At 33.5% G+C, this 17,651-nt stretch overlaps 1 protein-coding gene across 24 annotated transcripts in view; it reads left to right on the forward strand.

Annotated features, from left to right (window-relative positions):
- The window catches only part of DGKB (diacylglycerol kinase beta), a 909,303-nt gene that overhangs the window by 577,094 nt on the left and 314,558 nt on the right, over window positions 1-17,651 (forward strand). For all 24 annotated transcript variants that reach the window (XM_079932538.1, XM_079932527.1, XM_079932534.1 and 21 more), the window contains one exon: window positions 13,643-13,707. In XM_079932538.1, coding sequence (XP_079788664.1) covers window positions 13,643-13,707 — 65 coding nt within the window. The remainder of the gene's footprint in view (window positions 1-13,642; window positions 13,708-17,651) is intronic.

Consider the following 17,651-nt stretch of genomic DNA (forward strand, 5'->3'; position numbering starts at 1 on the left):
GATCTCCTTACATCATTTCCTGTTAGGAATCAAACTGAAATTATAAAAGCAATCATTTGGATTACACTTCAGTCACCAATTATGTTATCTATACTGTTTACTAAATTTGAGATTTCTTGGCCTTCAAATTTAGGAATTTTTAACCGAAAGAAGCACTTTGAGAGAAATTTAGTTTTTTTTTTTCTTTCAGTTAAAAACCAGTCAGGAGGAATTGGAGTTAAAAAACAGTCAGGAATTGGCGAAGTAAAACAAAATTATATATAAGGGAGCATTTTGACCATAGAAATCATACAGTTGTGATACTAGTAAGTGTATAGTAAGTTTATTATTCTTTCTACAAATTTGTTCACAGAATTTAAGGTTAATATGAACTGTTCTAGAAGTTTTCTGGCACTGCTAATCCCATGTATTGTGTGTGACAAAGAGCAGGATCAGGACTTGTGATTTAAGTGCTCTTCTTGGCTTGTGTCTCTCTGTTCCCTATAGTCAAATCTTCTTTCCAGTGACCTGAACTAGTCTGTCTGGTTTCATGAGCTCTTCTGCTCTGTAAACAGGAGGAATTTTCAGTAAGATTGTTAAAATTTAGGTGAAATCTTCTCATTACTACATAATTTTAGGTATGGGTGTTCTGTTTTGGAATTTAAACTCGGACTAATCATTTGCACTTTTTCTTTCACTCTTGTCAAAATCTCTTACAATTTTAACAGATTTGTATTTATAGGAGATGAAAAATATAATACTTACATTCCGATAATGTTTATCAAAGATAATTTTAAATAGCTTTGGCTTTTTGGAATAAAATGGCAATCTAGGAAGTTGAGTACAATAAAATGCTTAGGAATAGTTATAATAATGAACTGTAATTTCATGCACAGAATTCCTGAAATTCACTTATAGGGGAACACTATAGACTCTTCTACCACCTTTTATCCTTATTGACCATATTCCAGATCTGTATTGGCTTTGTTTAATCTACTTTGCTCATCTAGGTTATGAGCAGTGTTTGAGGTTAATTCTATATTTAAAATTCTAAGGTTCTATTTCTTCTCAAAATATGAAAAGTGAGATTATGAAACAGAAGGAAACTGCTAGGGAGAGGCCTGTTTTTTGGAGCAAAAATGAAAGATAATAGTTTAACATGATAGAAGAGGAAAGGAATGAAAAATCCTAAGAAAACTAGGAAACACCACAACATAGCAGTCTGGAGTCATTCAGTGTAGAGTGAACAGCCCTTCACCCAAAGTCTGTGATATTTAATAGGGTGACCCTAGCCATTAGGAGTAGCTTAAAGGTGATGCTATATATCAATTTCAATGAGATAAAATATTAAATTAATCTATAAGTTAAATTTATATATTTCATAAAATACTTTTTAATCCCAAATTAATAAAGTTTAAAAGTCTAGTGTATAACATATGGTGGTAATATATTTATGTGGAATACATCATTCTTTGATAAAGCCAGAAAATTTGATAAAGCCAGGCATGTGACTTTTTAAAATAAGAAAGTTCAGTGTTTATTTTCAGCTACCATGTAATACTGTTTTATTTAATTAATCCAAAATTTTATATATCATTTTGTAATCATATGTATATTATATACATACATATATAGACACAATTTATACTTCATAGTCCAATGGACATCTGAGTTGTCAATTATTTTTTATATATTTGGTGCTTATGCTTCTTAGACATTTCTGTTCTTATACATAGTTTTCCATTCTGCTGTAAGCACTGAATCTTTAGGACTAAGTCCTCCATTCTGGATTGCTTGTGTGCCTCTCTAGATTCTCTCTCTGCCTTTCTCCATCTTTCTTTCTGCTTGAGCAGTATCCTGTACAGACATCAGATTCCTCTTGCCCTCTTCCTTCTGATTTGCTTGGCCAGTTGCGAGCCCCAGGGGGAGATGGAAGGGAGGAAAATACGGTTAGTGTATTTATATTCCTGCTTACCTCAATGAAAACTCACCTGCAACTGGATGTCTTTTTCTTTCAAGGCCATCTTCTCCAGGTAACTCTCTTCTTCTGGGTCTGGTAACTGCCTCCTCACATTGTCTGAAGGACTTAAGTGTGGTAACAGCTTCCATTTACTTATCCCAGTATTCTGCATGAGGCTGTTAGTTTTCCAAAGACTTTTTGATAATCATTTAATGAGAATAAACTTTCCTTCATTTAGGATAAATTTACCTTGTCAGCTTAGTGTATATCATCTCTTTTTTGATGGAATACTGATGATGTACTTTCTTTCAGTGTAAAGCTGCCATTTCCCCAAGGGTCTCTTCATAAATGGGAGACAGAGTGGAAAGACGCTGAAGTGGGAATGGGCCTCATCTCACTTATAATTCCAAGTCTCACCTCCCTCTGCAACAGGGTCACCTAGAGTGGCATGACTCTCTCCAACTTCATTAAATAATTGGGGAAAAGAAAAGAAAACTAAAGAGTATTATAAAATTTGAATGCAGTAATTTAAGCTAAATGCTAAATTTAACATTTGTCATCATCCAAGAGAAAGTAATTTAAAGAAATTTCTTAATTTAAAAAATTAAGTAATTCACGAGAAGCCAGCTCAAAGTGAAGACTTTTTGCAAAAGTCTCCCATTGAAAACTCTGCTTTTGAATCTGTGTCTACCATTTAGCAAATCCTGTATCCTACCCCAAGGACTGACTTTATTCTAAGAACTTTCTTCTTGCTGTCAGTCATGTATATCTCTAAGTCTGAGTTTTTAATTCTAGAAAAATGCCCTGGTTGTCCCAGGAATGTAATCCAAAGCTAACTAACAGAGGTCCACAATGGGTTCCATCTAAAGTACTCACAGCAGGATAAGTTGCAGATACACAACTTGATGTCTCTTGAGTTCCTTTGGAATCACATACACGTATGCACATGCACACACCTACATACTAAAAACCAGTTCCAAGACAGTAAATGCAATCTAATAGAGAAAAGTCCACCTGTTTCCACTGATACTCAAGTTCAGAAGAAACTTACCACCCCTCACGTCTTTGAACCCCAACTCCTTAAGTCATTGCAGCTCAGAATGGTATGCATTTCCATTGATTGTTCTTCTGTTTCCTTCAGTACTTCTCATTTTTTTCTGTGGGACTTGGCAATGGTAGGGTTTTTTTCCCCTTGCTATTTGTAATTGTTGTTGTCGTGAATGGGATAATTTTCCCTTACTTTGTTTTAATGTAGTTAGTTCTACTAATTTTATATGCTATTCATATATGTGTATAACTCTTTAAACTCTTAACTTACGTGGATTTCAAATGAGTCCTTTGGATTTTCTATATAGGGCATTATGTCATCTATAAATAATTATAGTTTTTCTCTTTCTTTGTAATACTTACACCTTTTCTTATTTTTTCCTTGACCTATTGCATTTCTAAAGACCTCCAATGCAATGTTAATAAATACTAATCAGGGTTTTCTAAGGTTGAATTCTTTCTTGTCCAAGCAAGAGATTCTGCTTGTCTAAGATTTTTCTGTTTGACTGTTTTATCCCGCTGTATGTATTTGACATACAGAATTTGTTATGCCTATTTTAATTTTCTCATATGCCTTTTTGCTTTTTGCTAAATTACAGGTTCCAAACATCATGTTAAATATAAAAAATAATGCAATTAGAATTGAGAATAAAAATAACTGGATTCAGACAAAATTAAAATATTGTTAGATAATGCTTTTCTCAAAAAAACTGTAGGAATAGACGATGTATTAGTTTCCTATGCCTGCTGTAAGAAATTACCCCAGACTTGTGGCTTAAAACAGCAGATATTTATTCTCTCACAATTCGAGAGACTAGAAGTCCAAATTTAGTATCCTTGGGCAGAAATCAAGGTGTCAACAGGTTTGTGCTCCTTCTGGAGGCTGTAGAGGAGAATACATTCCTTGCCACTTGCAGCTTCTGGTAGCTGCCAGCCATTCCTTGACTTGTGCTTGTATCACTCCAGTCTCTGCCTCATCCTCTTCGGTCTGTAAAATCTCTGTCTGTCTCTGTCTCACGAGAACACTTGTAAGGGCATTTAGGTCCCACCTGGATAATTCAGAATAATCTCCTCTTTTCGTGATCCTTAGTTGAATCACATTTGCCAAAAGTTTACCATATAAGGTAACATTTCTAGGTTCCAAGGATTAGTGACATATATTTAGGGGTTACCATTCATCCCACCACTGTCTGCGTTCTGACCCCAAAAGATTCAATTCTGTCCCACTTGCAAAATGTTTTCACATCATCTGAGTATCTCCAATGTCTCAATCTGTTATATTATCAACTCAAGTCAAAAGTCTTATCTGAATATCATCACCTCAGAGTCCTAAATCCTATCTTTTAAATCATCAAAATCAGTTACAGGTGAGACTCAGTATTATGCATTCTGAGGAAAAATTGTGAACTTGTAAAACTAGAAAACAAGTTATCTGCTTTAAACAGTGATGAAACAAGCATAGTATAAGAGTTAGTCATTCCTACTCTAAAAGAAAGAAAGAATAAGATAGAAAGGAGTCACCGGCCCCAAGCAATGTTAATACTTGACTTGATCACATCTGCAAAAACTTTACAAGGTTCCAAGGATTAGGTTTTGATACCTTTGGGGGCCACCATTCAGCCCACTGCAGATGACATCGTGAAAAATATTAACTTACATATAAAGAGAAAACCTAAATAGATCATAGAAATTTTAAAAAATTGTCATAATGTTGCTTCCAAAAACCACCAGGCCAGCGATTCACAAATGATTCTTTAAAACCTTCAAAGAAGAAATCCTATGCACTATTAACTATTCTGAACCATAAAAATGGAAACCTTCTGATTCCCTTTATTAAGCCAACACAGTAAATATCAATATCTGACAAAATCTGCCTATGAAACAATCCCATTTGTAGCTATTGGTGTAATTTTCTTAAATAATATATTAACAGAGAGGACACTATGTAATTCGGACATTCAGGTAAAGATTGTCAGGAGAGCAAAGATTGTTTATTGCAGATGGTAAATATATTATGGGACTCTAATCTCATATTTAAAATTTCAAAATCTAACCTTGGAAAACATGTTCTTTGTAGTGTTAACTTATCTTTCTTTAAGTCAGTATTCATATGTACTAGTACAGAAATATGTGAATTTTACAGTGTGTTGTTCCCTCTGGGTTTGTTATTTAATGTGTCACATATGCACAGGATAGCCTTTTTAAAGTCCACAGAGTTTTAAATAGCAAAGCACAGCTGTCTCTAGGTACTTCATCCAATGCACATAGGAATTTATTTAATTTACTATATCAATAAACCAAAAGAGAAAATCATGTGAATCTTAAAATGATAACTATATTTCTATAGTAATAAGAGCTAACATTTATTTCCTTGCTTTATACATGCCAGATGCTGTTTTAGCTATCTTCGTGGTAGTAGAACATCACATCTTCATAATAAAGCAGGTACTATTAGTATCACTCCTATTTTAAAGGTAGGAAATTAGAAACACTGATATCCTGAGAAACTTTTCAAGGTCAAAGATCCATTAATTTTAGAGCCAGGTCTTGAACCCAGACATTTTAACTCCAGAGTCCAAGTTCTTAACCTCTCTGCTATGCACATTGTCAGTCAGTATCTGGTGGTCATTTTAATCATTTGTCCATTCATTCAGTCAATCACAATTTGAGTGCTTGGTCTTTCCTAGGCTAGTAATATGATATGATATCTAGTTCTGTGATATGGCAATGAATAAAACATGTCATGTCCTCATAGAGCTTACATAACCTTACACAAAGCTTAAGAGGAGAAGATGATTAAAAAGCTGCAAAAGAAAAATACATAGCATGTCAGATTGTGTTAACATGCTGTATGTTAAGACGGTAATGGGTATGGAAAAATATATCAAGAAAGGGAGACAAACTCTTAATAAAATATAACTAGATGCATCATTTCCAAGCCTGATAAAAACTTAATTTCTCAAAAGTAAAGCATTTTTTTTATATCTTTATTGGAGTATAATTGCTTTACAATGGTGTGTTGGTTTCTGCTTTATAACAAAGTGAAGTTATACATATACTTATGTTCCCATATCTCTTCCCTCTTGCGTCTCCCTCCCTCCCACCCTCCCTATCCCACCCCTCCAGCGGTCACAGAGCACCGAGCTGATCTCCCTGTGCTATGCGAAAGCCAGCATTTTGATTAATAATAATATACTGCATATAGTCTCATTAAATTAAATCTGCAAAAGCATACCAGCATTTCCATTTGGTATTGTTCTGCATGTACTATATAAAGCAATTAGATAAGAAAAAAAGACTTAGAGATGGAAATGTTGGAACAGAGCCAGAGCATGTATCATTATTTATAATGATAGGACTGTATTCCCAGAAAACTATGAATCAATTGAAAGGAACCATAAAATAACAGAATTATAAGGTTTAAAAGATTAATAATAATCAAAATGTTTTCTGGGCTTCCCTGGTGGCGCAGTGGTTGAGGGTCTGCCTGCCGATGCAGGGGACGCGGGTTCGTGCCCCGGTCCGGGAAGATGACACGTGCCGCGGAGTGGCTAGGCCCGTGAGCCATGGCCGCTGAGCCTGCTCATCCGGAGCCTGTGCTCCGCAACGGGAGAGGCCGCGGCAGTGAGAGGCCCGTGTACCGCGCAAAAAAAAAAAAATGTTTTCTATATAAAACATAGCCAGTTAAAAAGATAAAATGAGAAAGGGGTATATTACAGTAGATACAAAAGTAAGATACATATGTATGAAATTAACATAAATAAATACATTGGACTTAATATGAAGGAAACTTTGGCGCCTACTAAGAATCATATGAGAAAACATAGTAAGCAGGAAAATATATATTTTAAAAGATAGGACCTGATACTATAAAATATCCCAGTTCTCCCAAAATTTATCTATCAAATCAGATCTAATTGCAATACCAAAGGATTTTGGCTGGGTATTCATAGCGAGGTAATTTGAATAAAAATGATGTCACATTTTACCAGAAAGTACAAATCTTCTATATAACCATAAAATTTTTTAAAAGTAAAATAAATGGGGAATGTGACACTTGCCCATCCAGATATGAAAATTGATTACAAAACTACATTTAAAATAGTTTAGTATACTGGTTCAGAGTAACAGAGATGCAGAGATGGAAATTTATTATGTAATAAATTGTGTCTTTCAAACAGAGGGAAAAGTAAATTATTCAAAAACCCTATTAATATACATAATATGTGTTTTGGAAAAAATCTGGCAAGATTTCTACTTAACTCTTATGCCAAAATAATACAAAATGATTCAAATATTACATTGTAAAATATGAAGTCATAAAGGCCAAAACATACAAAAAGTAGTAGTATTCCTAATTCTGGAGAAAAGAAAGATGTTTCTAAGCATGACTCAAAGCTCAGAAAGAAAATGTTGATATATCTGAAATAAAAACATTTAAAACTCTACAAGGTACAACAAAGTAAAAAAACAAACTTGTAAAATATTTGCAATGCATGACTTTGTCTACACTAGTAAAAAGCATAAAATGCCTGGGTTCTAGAGGCAGTTTCCTGTATTCAACTGTTAATTCCACAACCTCTTCCTGTATGGTCTAGAATGATTCTAAGATCCATAATCCTCAGTTTTCTCATTCATAACACATAGGTAACAATAGATAGCTCATAAAAATTTTTATGAGGTTAAATGAAATACTACATGTAAAGCTTTTAAAACAGTGCTTTAACAGTAGTAAATATTTAATTATTATTCATTGTTATCATTATGGTTATTAATATAAATAAATGTTTCCTTAATGTACACAGACAAAATGGATAATGTACTTGAATAGGTAGTCCACATAAGAATAAATATGAACAAAGCATATGAAAAGATAGTCAATTTCAATCAACAATAATGAAAATTTATTTAAACAATTGTGACATACCTTTTAGCCTGTCAAATTCAGAAATTGATAAACTTAATGATAACCAGTCATCTTAGACACTACTAGTGGGAATATGTTAACTTTTTGGAGAATAATTTTTCACTCTATAATAAAATGTAATATTTACATACACTTTTAGCCAGGAGTTCCACTTGAGTATTTGTTGTAAAGAAATATTGACAGAGCTGCATAAAGGTTGTATAGAATTTGGTATCAAAATATTAAACAACATCAAATTTGGTAGCAAAATATTAAACCCAAACCACTACCGGTAGGAAAATAGCTACATAAATAATGGCACATCCATTAAAGGGAAGAGGTTCCTGACATTAAAAACTTCAGGAAAATACCAGTTTACTGATATAACAAGATGTCTGAGCTTTATTTATAAGTGAAAAAAACCCCAGTTTCAGCACAGTTTGTATAATATAAACCTTTTTTTGTAAATATACTTATGTGCATATATATTTTCATACATGTATACTTTATATATAGACAGTTTTCAAAATGATGCATGAGAAAGGGTCTTGGTTATTATCTCTGGGAATTAAAATTGGGGAAATGTGAGACTCACTTTTCATTTCATATACTTTTATATAGAATTTTTTTAACATTACTTTTATTTAAAGTATAGTTTAACCAAAGAAAAAGATCATAATCAATTTGAGAGCTCAGAGTTCTTCAAGGGAGACCCTAAGCACATATTCTCTGAATATCTTTTGGAGGAATTTAATAGAAAAAAAAATTCTTTGAAACCCTTGAGGTTGTGCGTGGCGTGAGTGTGGGGTTGAATGCACCAATGGACTTCCAGAGACTGCTCATTGCTATTTTGGAATTGTTGAACAGCATAAATGAGAAAATATACTAAAAGCTGTGAAGATGAATCAATTGGGATGGAACTGGGAACATTTATTAAGTCTGTACCAGAAGTTTCATATCGTATAGTTTCATCAGAGTTGGCAGACCTCTGTGCCGAAGCAGATGGTGCTGACTCATAACGGTTAAGGTTCCAAGAAAGGATACCACTGCATATTTATTAGGATGGTAAAATTAAAAAGACTGTCAAGAGTTGGTGTAGATGTGGAGTGTTGGTAAAGATGTGGAGGAACTGGAACTCTCATACTTTACTAGTAGGAATGCAAAATGGTACAAGTACTTTGACAAATAATGTGGCAGTTTCTTATAAAGTTAAATATACACATACCATATAACTCAGCAGTCTCATTCCTAAGTGTTTACCCAAAAGACATAATCACACATGTCTACAAAAAGAATTGTGCTGAAAAGTTCATAGCAGCTTTATACATAAAAGCCAAATGTCAGCAACTAATGAATAAACAGATTGTGGTATACTTATTTAATAGAATACTACTTAGCAATAAAAAGGGACAAACCACTGACACTGGAACAAATGGCTGAATCTCAAAAGCATTATAGTAAGTGAAAGAAGCCAGACATAAGAGAGTACTTTTAAATTCCATTTATAGGAAATACTAGAAAAGGCAAACTATAATGACAGCAGATCAGTGATTTTTAAGGGTGGAGGAGTGTTTGTGTGTGTGTGTGTGTGTGTGTGTATATATATATATATATATATATATATACATACACACATACATATACATATACGTGTGTGTGTGTGTGTGTTTGTATATAAATGCAAAGGGCCTTAGGGAACTTTTGGGGGTGATGGAAATTTTCTATATCATGATTGTGAAAGTGGTTATTGATACCTCTGTCTAACATTTAATTGTACACTTAAAATTGCTTTATTGTATGTAAATAATACCTCAAAAATTCAGTTGGAAATCTTTAAAAATATTCAACAAATAAAACACCACAAACTTCAGCTTTTGAAGCTCCTTAGCAAAGTGCAATTATTAAAGGAAAAAAAGCTCACACACAGGAAGATGTTGTGATTTATCCATCCAAAAGTAAGGAGGAACTGAACTATTTCAAGAAATCAATGAAAATTCATTCACCTAGCATACAAGGTTCAGTTTTAAATTCTGTGATTGCATTTTGGAATAACTCTTGATAATACTTATTTGTAATTGGCTAGATTTATATTCTATCCTAAAATGGAATGAATTGAGAAGATATTTAATTTGGTATAATAATAATACAGTTTCCAGAAATACAAATTATTTGGCAAGTTTTGTAAAAATATTTGTCAGATAAAGTTTCTTTAAATGGATTAAAAAATATAGTACCTATGACGTATTTAGGCAAATATATTTTACACTTCAAGAAAAAGATTAGTATTGATAATGTCCTCCTCTTAGTAGAATTCGCTGTATATAGGTATCTAGCACTTTTATTTTCTCAATTTAAAATGTTATGATCCACAGAAAATAATGAAGTTTTTCAAATTAATAACTTAAAATGCAATTTTGGGGATTTAGGGTAAGTTTATTTTAAAAAAAAAAACAATGATAAACCCTTACAGGAAAAGAAAAAAATCAGTCTTTAGAAAAATACCAGTGCAGAGTATTAAAGGCAGATGTGGCTAAGAAGCTGATTCTCTGATATATATATACCTGTGTGTGTGTGTGTGTGTGTGTGTGTATACACACACACACGCGCACATATTTGCATATATATAAAGTAACATACAAATTACTACACAGACTACTTTGAAAATGAACATAATGGGATTTATTTTTTTTTACTTTAATAAAGATGGATATGTTTTAGTTCTTAGATCTGATTTTATTTTTTAAATTAAAACGAAAGTATAAATTCAGGAAATAATAAAACCAAATTGAGAGTCAGTAAATACATCTTTCATATTTATGCAATTCAACTCTTTTTTAGCACCCTCTTTTTACTTTAAGTAACATTCTAGTATGGATATAGAATATATGAACACCCCAGCTATAACAGAACACTACTGCAATTGCTATACAGAATAATCTCAGAAAATCTCACTACAATACTATAAAGGGGTATCAGTATCCTCTTTTAAAGATAGGAAGCTGTGACTCATGGTAAATAAGCAATTTGCTCACAGTCACAAGTCTTGGAAGTGAAAGTCTGTCCAAATTCAAAGTTTATCCGTTCTAGGATATGAAAGTGATGCCAATTTAATTTCTGTTTCCTACAAACCGCAGTGCATAGAGACCGAAAGTGCAAAGTTTATGTAAAAAACCAACATTACTTTAGCTTTTTCTTGTTTGGTCTCTTTTTAGAGACTCGTTAGTGCCCCTGAAATATGGCTGCTGGATAAGTTTGCAGGATTTGGCAGTTCTCTTTCAAGCCTCTTGGGGTTATGCCAAAAGGACAGGGTCCCATGGGAATTTGGTCTGAATTTTCATCCAAATGAACACCTGCTGTCATTGTTCCTTATCCATCCTGTAGTCAGCAAGGCCAGCTCTCTCTTTGTGGGTGGGACCCATTCAACACACGGAAAAGGCATACCAGTGTTCCTCACGAGTTTTTATTTTTCCCCTCTCTTTCCTACATGATTCTTTGCCGGAGTGTCTTGGAGATAGAGGAGCGAAGGTTAAGTTTATCTTTGGCCATTTGGTGTTCTGTATTTCTGGGAATTTAGGCAGTTATAGTCTAGTCTACATAAATGGTCTTCTTTTGATACTCTCTCTTTCCTCCTTCCTCCTCTCTTTTCCTTTCTCCCTCTCTCTGTACTATTTGTGTTGCTTTGGAAAGGAAGAGATCTGTTACTGCAAAAGTGTATGCTTATAAAGCAAATTATCCGACACAATCTGCTTTTAAAAGTTTCAGTGCTATAACTTACGGAAACAAATAATTCAAGCAGAGGTAAATTCAATGATAGTCTCCCTGTGGATAACTAATATTGATCATTCATTCTTAGTACTTGATTCATATTTCTTTACTTTTGTTTATTTAACTGGTCTGTTGGATGTATGCATTTAATTATAAGGTATTCCAGATTGATTTTGAACCAGATTAGGGATAAAGTCAAAATAAGTGATTTTTAAAATTAATGATAATGCCACATAATATACCATACTCAGATTTTTTCTATAATTTCGTACCACAGTAAGACAAGTGCACATTCTCAAAAATGTATATTTATGACTTATTAGTGAGAATTTTTTTAAAAAGGAAGAAACTCTGTGACTGGGTTTTAGAGCTGTTGAACCAATAGAGGTGAACACCTTGATATTCTTACTTAGCAAACCAGGAAATTGACCACACATATATAACAGAGTTATATCTTAGGATATCAAACCATAGAATTTTTAAATAACTTTTTGTATTTTACAAGTGTTGTTTCAGTATGCACCTATCTATACCTTTGTGTCCTTTACACGTGGATTAATTCAATTACTCAACAATTTTTAGAGGATAAAATTGTACAGAAAAACCTAGAGTTCTATCACAGCTCTATCTTGCAGGGAAAAGCAGCTCTCGGTCTGCCATCTGCAGCGGGCATTGGTCCCTCTCTTGTTGTGCCTCATGCTTTGTTATGCATGAGTAAGCACATTAGCCTTTTCATTTCATTCATTAGACTTTTAATCCTTGATTAGTGTTTTCAGGATTCTCTCAAATACACAACTTCTTTATTTCCTTTGTGTCTGGTTTTTCTTTTTCTTTTATCTCTACTATGAAACGAAATTAACCGTTAATCTCTAAAATAGCCCCATTTCCTTTGAGATTACTGGTAAATATATTAGTTTCTCATTGGAGTGATTAATCATGTGTAGATGAAGCATGGGAAATTATCTCCCTGCTTGGAATAACAGGGCCAACTATTAAAAGTCAGCAAGAACAGTCTGTACTTGAAAAGCCTGAATCAAAATATTCTACCAATCTCACACGTTGTGTGATTCTGTATCATAGAAACTCTGAATGAATTTCCTAAAAGGGAGAAACATCCATTAGGGTGCAGAACTGGTGCATTTGAGGTCTCAGAGTTCAGTTACACTTGTCCCCAGTTCTCCAAAAATAAATTTTTCCCTTTGTTGTTTTTCTCCATTAAGCAAGATATGTCAGAAAGTAGCTTGTGGAATGAACAGTTAATAATTACACATCCAGTACACTCTTAGCCAACTTTGAAGCCACATATTATACTTACCTTTACTAGATATGCACCCTCAAATGATACTTTTACCCATAATTAATCTCAAAGGACTAGGAGCTTCTCCACCTGATCATTTCTCCACTTAAGCCATTCTTCTAGTTTTTGTGTAACAATATTTTCAACTACTTTTTGACATTTATGTTCATATGAACTATCGTAAACATACTTTAAGCATGAGGCCAAAACCAATTATTAAAGGAGATATATAAATTAAATAGAAATCAGGGCTTTCCCTGGTGGCGCAGTGGTTGAGAGTCCGCCTGCCGATGCAGGGGACACGGGTTCGTGCCCTGGTCCAGGAAGATCCCACATGCCGGGGAGTGGCTAGGCCCGTGAGCCATGGCCGCGAGGCCTGCGCGTCCGCAACGGGAGAGGTCACAGCAGTGAGAGGCCCGCGTACTGCAAAAAAAAAAAAAAAAAAAAATAGAAATCAATTCCTAGAAGTAAATATGAAAGTAACCAATGGTGACTAAATTACACTTGCACGGAATTTATGTGGATTACACATTTCTGCCTAATAGCAGAATATCTTCTTTGCAACGACATTGTTTAGGAAAAGTTAATTTAAAATATTAGTCTTCAATTTTTTCTCTTTTAATCGTTATTTCCACAAGATAATAGGATCATAAACTGTTTTATTTTTCGTTTCTGTTTCTCTTCTTAGGATGCTTCCATTGCTCACAGATTCCACATCATGAGAGAGAAACACCCAGAAAAATTCAATAGTAGGTAAGATAACATATTTTAATTATGGTTGCTGTTGATGAACTATGTCGTAAAAAAGATCACTATATGGTATAAAGCATTTTACATATAATGACTGAATAAGGCTTGGTGTATGTGTAAATATTAAGACAAAAGTGTTCATTTTTCTTGTTAGGTTTTAGTGAGGTTATAATGAGGAATACAGTGTGGTCATATCTAAGCCCATTCTTATGTGCTGAGAAGAAAGATTTCAAGTGTAAGGTGAAAATAGTACCTTATTAAGATATACTGGAAGTCTTTACATGGCTAAGTATATGAGGAGCGATCATCCTAAATCCCAAGGAAAAACATGAGGCTCTGATTTGATCATGATGAGTAACTGTACATTGCGTAGGTATCATATAAGACCTTTAATCTTTGTACTATCAGTCCTATATGGGCCTCAGCTAAATGGAAAATAAACCAGAGAAATATCAATGCTGACAAAAACTACTTTTAAAGACTTTGTCTTCACAGTGAAAAAGGCTTGAAAACCAAAATAGGCAGAAATTACTTCCTCTAAAATGTAGATGTTGACTTTTTTCTGATACTCAGGGAAGTAGAGAAAGCTTTGGCTTTGTTATCTTCCCCATTTCTAGAAGGAAATATGGCTATCTCCACCCCACTAGCCAGGAAAGATTGGGCAGAAGCAGTGAATCATCTTTTGCTTCAGTTATACCCATTTCTACTCTGTTCATTTCACAGAGGTACAAAATCATAATCAGCATTTATATAGAGTTATTTAAGTGCTTTATATATTACTGTTCAAAGTCAATATGGTCTCTGTATTTGGCTAGATTGACATTGTACCATAAACGTTACGGAACACATAAGATAACTGGTCCTGGAAATTCTTATGTTTGTTTCAGTTTTGTCATACACTAGTAGATTGACATAGTTTTCTTCCATGTAGTTTCATAATAAATAAATGCTGTTGAAATGTATTTTTAAATCTGTTTTAGATTTTTCTTAACTGTAGACTTTAGTGTACTACTTTATACAAGACTCATCATATTAAATAGTTTCATGGTTAGTGAGACCCTATCTGATTTTTCATTATATTGATCTATTTAAATGTTTTAGCAAGACATATGAAAACATATTTGTAAAATGTGCCTTAGGTATTGCCTTAATGATAAATCATGATGCTGTGGTTTGCTCTTTCTTTCATAGTTCAAACATCTATGATTTTTGTTTTAAGGAAAATGGAAAAAGTGTATAATGAATATGTGTATGTGCACATAATATCTTTAGAAGGATTCACAAAAATCTTTTAACTTTGGTTTCTTCTGGAAAAGAGAACCAAGTGCTTGGGATGGATACTGAATTTTTATTGTACTGTTTGAATTTTATGCCATGTATATTACAAAATGAAAAGTCAAAAGTAATTTCATTAAAATTTTGCACCTGTTTTTTTATATGTAGACTAGACACTTTCATTTTACAAGATTTAATTTTATTTCATGAAGTCTGTGAAAAAATTGATGTAACAATGAAATTATATTCACTTTGTAGTATATTTCAGCACTTGATGACCCATCTTGAATGTTCTGGAAATGAACATATTTATTAATGCACATAAAGCCATATTATAGAATCAACTATCCTATGCTTACCCCAGTACCATTCTGTGAAGCATTCATGTGTTGATATTCATATATTAAAATAGGTTTCTAGCAAAAAAAAAAAATGCTATTTGAAAAATGCTGCATGCAGTGTGCCCCACCAGGAGTTTTACAGTTTAAAAGCCCATTAAAGGAATTAAGAAATGCTTAAGGGGGAAAATTTTTGTCCCAAACTTATTCAGCAGAGGGAGGAGAGAAGAGAGAAGGAGGGAGGGGAGAAAACCAGAGAAACAGAGAGAAAGAGAGACATGGGGGAGGGGGGATGTATCAGTATGTTTAGGTGATGCTCAAATTTGACAGCCTATATTTAAGAATGCCAGTACTTAATGATCCTCCCTCAAGTATAAAAGGTAAATCAGTTCTGTTCTCCAGAATAATTTTAATTCTTTTTAATAAGACTTCTGTTATTTACATATATCTGTTTAAGTTTTTATTTTCAATTGCAGTACTAATTTATGACATTGCTCACTGCCCAACATGTGGTTAGATGCCATTTACTACTAATGTGTTTCCTAATGTGTTTATATACCCCGATGAATTTATAAGATGTAAAATTACATCTTATTGAAACTTACTTGTAAATTTAAGTCACAAGTAAATCTTGCTTATATAGTTTAAAGGGGATATTTCATTTGGAACAGTAATAACATAGAAAACACCTTCTAGATTGTTACAGGTCACATGTTTCTGTTGTGAGTTCAAAGAATGCCAGGTATATCAGTGGATGCTCAGTAAATTATCGCCAACTGTTTTTTAAGATAACGATCAGCCCTAAATTTATATACATCACCAAGTTAATTATCCATATACATTTCAATCTGTACTTCTGTAGGTTGTCTTCACTCAGAGTTACAAGCATTTAGGTAATTCTCTAAACTGCAATACAGCATATTCAGATTATGAAAATGTTCTAATAAATTTCTATGAGGAAGACATGCCAAGCTTGTGCACAAGCAGTTTCATACTTACAAGGGCAGATTTCCAGATTTCAACATTGAGACAGGTTCGGCTATAGCACTTTCATATTTTCAGGAATTTGCAAATGGATTTTTTTAAGTACTCCGAATAATGATGTTTCAGATCAGATCTCTTGTCACAATAAATCACACGCCATTAATATTATCCTCTAGCATGCTCACCTTGAAATTCATTTATATTTTAAAGAACATGATGTTTCTAACATTATCTTAAGGAAATTAATTACCAAAATATATAGTTCTGCTCTCTATGCTTCTTATGACAGAAATTGAAAGAACTGGGAAAGATAATGATTTTTCCGGTGGTGCTTAAGAGAGTGCTAGTTGAGAGGTTTATATCATATTCTTTTCCAAACTTCTACGTAAATCTAAGTTAACTGTTAAAAGGAAATATGCTGTTCAACTTTCTAAACTTTAAGATAGTCTTCAAACTGAATTTAAATAAATATTTCTGTTGTTTTAAGCTGGAAAAAATAATTCTTAAAGTATCTATGCTACTATTTAAAACCATTTATTACATAATATTGGTATTTAAAATATTTATATAACTTGACTATTACTATTTACCATCACACTGATGCTCATAATTCAAATATATTACACCTTTCCGGGTTTTATTTAGTAAAAGCATTTTAAGTTCTTGCTTTTTTTTAAAAATAGATATTAACAATTGTACATAAACACACTATAATATCTATCTATTAACATTATAATTATGAAGGGTTATAATAATTTTGGAGAAAATGTAAAATGGTTGAATTCCATGTGTAAATCTGTGTATCATTGACAAGGACTTATAGGTAATATGCAGAATGGAACTAAGTATAGAAAAAGTATCGGTGGTTTACAAAGATTTTTTAATATTGTAGTCATAGCTTGTTTTTAAAGAACCAATTCAAATTCTTAATACACAACACTTAATACACCTGCTAGCAAACACTGAGGGTTAGCAATACTGCACAAAGATACTATTTAATTGTCACATTGATCACTTAAAACGATCGCTCGGGCTTCCCTGGTGGCGCAGTGGTTGAGAGTCCGCCTGCCGATGCAGGGGACACGGGTTCGTGCCTCGGTAGGAAGGTCCCACATGCCGCGGAGCGGCTGGGCCCGTGAGCCATGGCCGCTGAGCCTGCGCATCCGGAGCCTGTGCTCCGCAGCCGGGAGAGGCCGCGGCAGTGAGAGGCACGCGTACTGCAAAAAAAAAAAAAAAAAAAAAAAAACCCAAAAAACTATCTGGTCTCTAACTCCCTGAATGACACAAAGATCGTTTTCTTAGCCCCCTGTTCAAGAGGTATGTGCCTTATTTCTGTACTACTTTCAGCTT

Source organism: Stenella coeruleoalba (assembly GCF_951394435.1).
Source record: "Stenella coeruleoalba genome assembly, chromosome: 9".
Taxonomy (NCBI): domain Eukaryota; kingdom Metazoa; phylum Chordata; class Mammalia; order Artiodactyla; family Delphinidae; genus Stenella; species Stenella coeruleoalba.